General features: G+C 65.0%; 1 protein-coding gene across 1 annotated transcript; it reads left to right on the forward strand.

Annotated features, from left to right (window-relative positions):
* The first annotated feature begins 1,061 nt into the window (after positions 1-1,061).
* On the forward strand, positions 1,062-2,540 carry Sox3 (SRY-box transcription factor 3). Its single transcript, XM_008821785.2, is given in 2 exon segments — positions 1,062-1,689; positions 1,692-2,540. Coding segments are annotated over 2 exon segments (1,251 nt in total). The 3' UTR covers positions 2,315-2,540.
* The last annotated feature ends 406 nt before the right edge of the window (positions 2,541-2,946 follow it).

The following is a 2,946-nucleotide window of genomic DNA, read 5'->3' on the forward strand; positions in this document are numbered from 1 at the left end:
GGTGCGCGGCTAGCTCACGGGGCACGGTGGTCCATCCGGAGCAAGGCCTCGGCTCAGCTCCGGCCACCGTCCCCCCTCCAAGAAACTTTTCTTTCACTCCGAGAGGCTCCGTGTTGCCATGAAAACGGATTTTCCAAGGGGCCCGACCCTCCCCCTCAGGGGCATCGGACTGGAAAACCCGAAATGGCCCGAGAGCAGAAACAAAAAGGGGCCGCTAAGCGGGGGCCGGGAGCGAGCGAGCGGAGGCCAGTTCACCCCTTCTGTCCCCCACACCACCGTGTGCGAGCGCCTCCCTCAGGCTCAGGCAGAGGACCACTGACCACTCGCACTCACGCAAACCCCCGAGTGCCTCAGTGCCCAGTACACTAGCAATCTCGCGCCCTAGCTCCTGATCCCCGCTCAGTCCTGGACGCAGTGGCCCTCCGGATGGATCGTCCCGGACAGCCAGCGACCGATTCCAACAAGGGTTTCTTGGAGGCGCAGCCCAGGGCACCTCCGTTGTGTTTCGAGTGCCCCCAAGTCCGCCTGGGCTCCTGGCGCTCCCCAGTGTCCTTAGCGCTGGTAGCCCAGGCGATCAGAGTTCCCCCAGAGCAGACGGCGGGAAGCTTTACAAGCCGGCCCCAGGATGCGGAGGCGGTCCGCCTTGACAATGTTGCAAAGTTGTTTTCTGAACCCCGCGGGCGCTCCTCCACCCCTCCCCCCAATCCTGCCCGCGCGCCCTCTTTCCCCCTCCTCCCTCACCTCCTCGGGTTTCGTTCTTTCAAACTTTTTGAAACCCTAATTGGTGGTCTAGGAATGGGTCTCAGGGACTCCCGCCTCCTGAATAACTCTCATCACGTCACTCTACCCAAGACGGCTATGGGGGGGGGTGAACGCAAGGGCTCCCCGAACTTTTTTTCCAAGCTGGGCCAAATGGGGGCTCGATGTTGATTGGCCAGGGCTCATCATTGCGAGCCTGTCAATCACGGGGCCTACGGGTGGTGAGGGGCGGGCCGAGCCCCAACCCCCGGGATCTAAGCAGGTATATAAAGAGGCTCGGCAAGCTCCCGGCCAGGCTGCGAATGCGACCAGCTCGAGAGAACGCATCAGGTGCTAGAAGCTCGCGCGTTCTCGCTGACTTCGCGCGGAGCACTTCGGCCGGCCTGCCCTTCCCGCCCGACCTGCCGGCCCAGCGGCCCCCAAGCGCCACTCCGACGGACTCTCCTGGTCTTTTCACCGTGGCCGCTCCAACCCCGGGAGCACCTTCTCCTCCCGCCACGCTGGCGCACCTTCTTCCTGCCCCAGCCATGTACAGCCTGCTGGAGACTGAACTCAAGAACCCCGTAGGGCCGCCCACTCCAGCCTCCGGCACCGGCGGCCCCGCAGCCCCTGGCGGCGCGGGGAAGAGCAGCGCGAACCCAGCCAGCGGCGCGAACGCAGGCGGAGGCGGCAGCGCTGGCGCGAGCGGCGGCGGGGGCAGCGACCAGGACCGCGTCAAGCGGCCCATGAACGCTTTCATGGTTTGGTCCCGCGGGCAACGGCGCAAGATGGCTTTGGAAAACCCTAAGATGCACAACTCCGAAATCAGCAAGCGCTTGGGTGCCGACTGGAAACTGCTGACGGACGCCGAGAAGCGGCCGTTCATCGACGAGGCCAAGCGACTGCGTGCGGTGCACATGAAGGAGTACCCGGACTACAAGTACCGGCCCCAACAGCCGCAGCCGCTGCAGCCGCCGCCGCGGCCAGCAGCCCGGTGGGCGTGGGCCAGCGCCTGGACACGTACACGCACGTGAACGGCTGGGCCAACGGCGCGTACTCACTGGTGCAGGAGCAGCTGGGCTACGCGCAGCCCCCGAGCATGAGCAGCCCGCCGCCGCCGCCTGCGCTCCCGCAGATGCACCGCTACGACATGGCTGGCCTGCAGTACAGCCCCATGATGCCACCCGGTGCCCAGAGCTACATGAACGCCGCGGCCGCTGCGGCCGCAGCCTCGGGCTACGGGGGCATGGGGCCCTCCGCCGCCGCTGCCGCCGCCGCTGCCTACGGCCAACAGCCCGCCGCCGCCGCCGCCGCCGCTGCCGCCGCCATGAGCTTGGGCCCCATGGGCTCGGTGGTGAAGTCCGAGCCCAGCTCACCGCCGCCCGCCATCGCTTCGCACTCGCAGCGCGCGTGCCTCGGCGACCTGCGCGACATGATCAGCATGTACCTGCCACCCGGCGGGGACGCGGCTGACGCTGCGTCTCCGCTGCCCGGCGGCCGCCTGCACGGCGTGCACCAGCACTACCAGGGCGCCGGGACTGCGGTCAACGGAACGGTGCCGCTGACCCACATCTGAGCTCCAGCCTGCGCTCCTAGCTCTTCGTCCCCACCCCGCCCCACACCCCCACGTTGGGACGCCTTGTTGTTTAGCTTTGCTTGCCTGGGACTGTTGCCTTGTACCGAAGATGGGGAGAGGACAGAAAGTTTGGCTGTAGCTGTCGGGTTTTGTATGAGAGCAAAAAAAGTCAGGAGCAGCGGAAATGGGACTTTCTGGGGCTGAGCCCCCCCCCGACCGCTGCCCCCCTCCCCCTTTGTAGGCTGGGAATCGCTGTGATGTTTGCGAAGAAAAACCAGCCCCCTCCTCCTCTTCCCCGGGGTCCTGAGTTCGTCTGTTGCATTTGAAAATGTTGTCTCCTTAGTTTGGTATTAATGGAGGAGTGAGTGAGGCTGGGCCGAGAGCTGCAACGCCCCCACCCGCGGTCGCGTTGCATCTGTTTTCCTCGTGCTTTTTGGGGGGCTGGCCGCGCCGAGTGCCGCGGGAACTAAAGCCAATGTTAATTTATAGCCAGGTGTGCGTGTTTCTCCCGCCTTGCCGCCCCTGGCCGCGGGACAGTTTTCTGTCCAGGCCGCATTTAGGCTGTTGAGTTGGTGATTTCTGCAGTGATCTGTTTGCTATTTTGTCAAGCTAATGTGTTCAGATTTCGTTTG

This window comes from Nannospalax galili, unplaced genomic scaffold (assembly GCF_000622305.1).
Source record: "Nannospalax galili isolate Female #2095 unplaced genomic scaffold, S.galili_v1.0 scaffold167, whole genome shotgun sequence".
NCBI lineage: Eukaryota > Metazoa > Chordata > Mammalia > Rodentia > Spalacidae > Nannospalax > Nannospalax galili.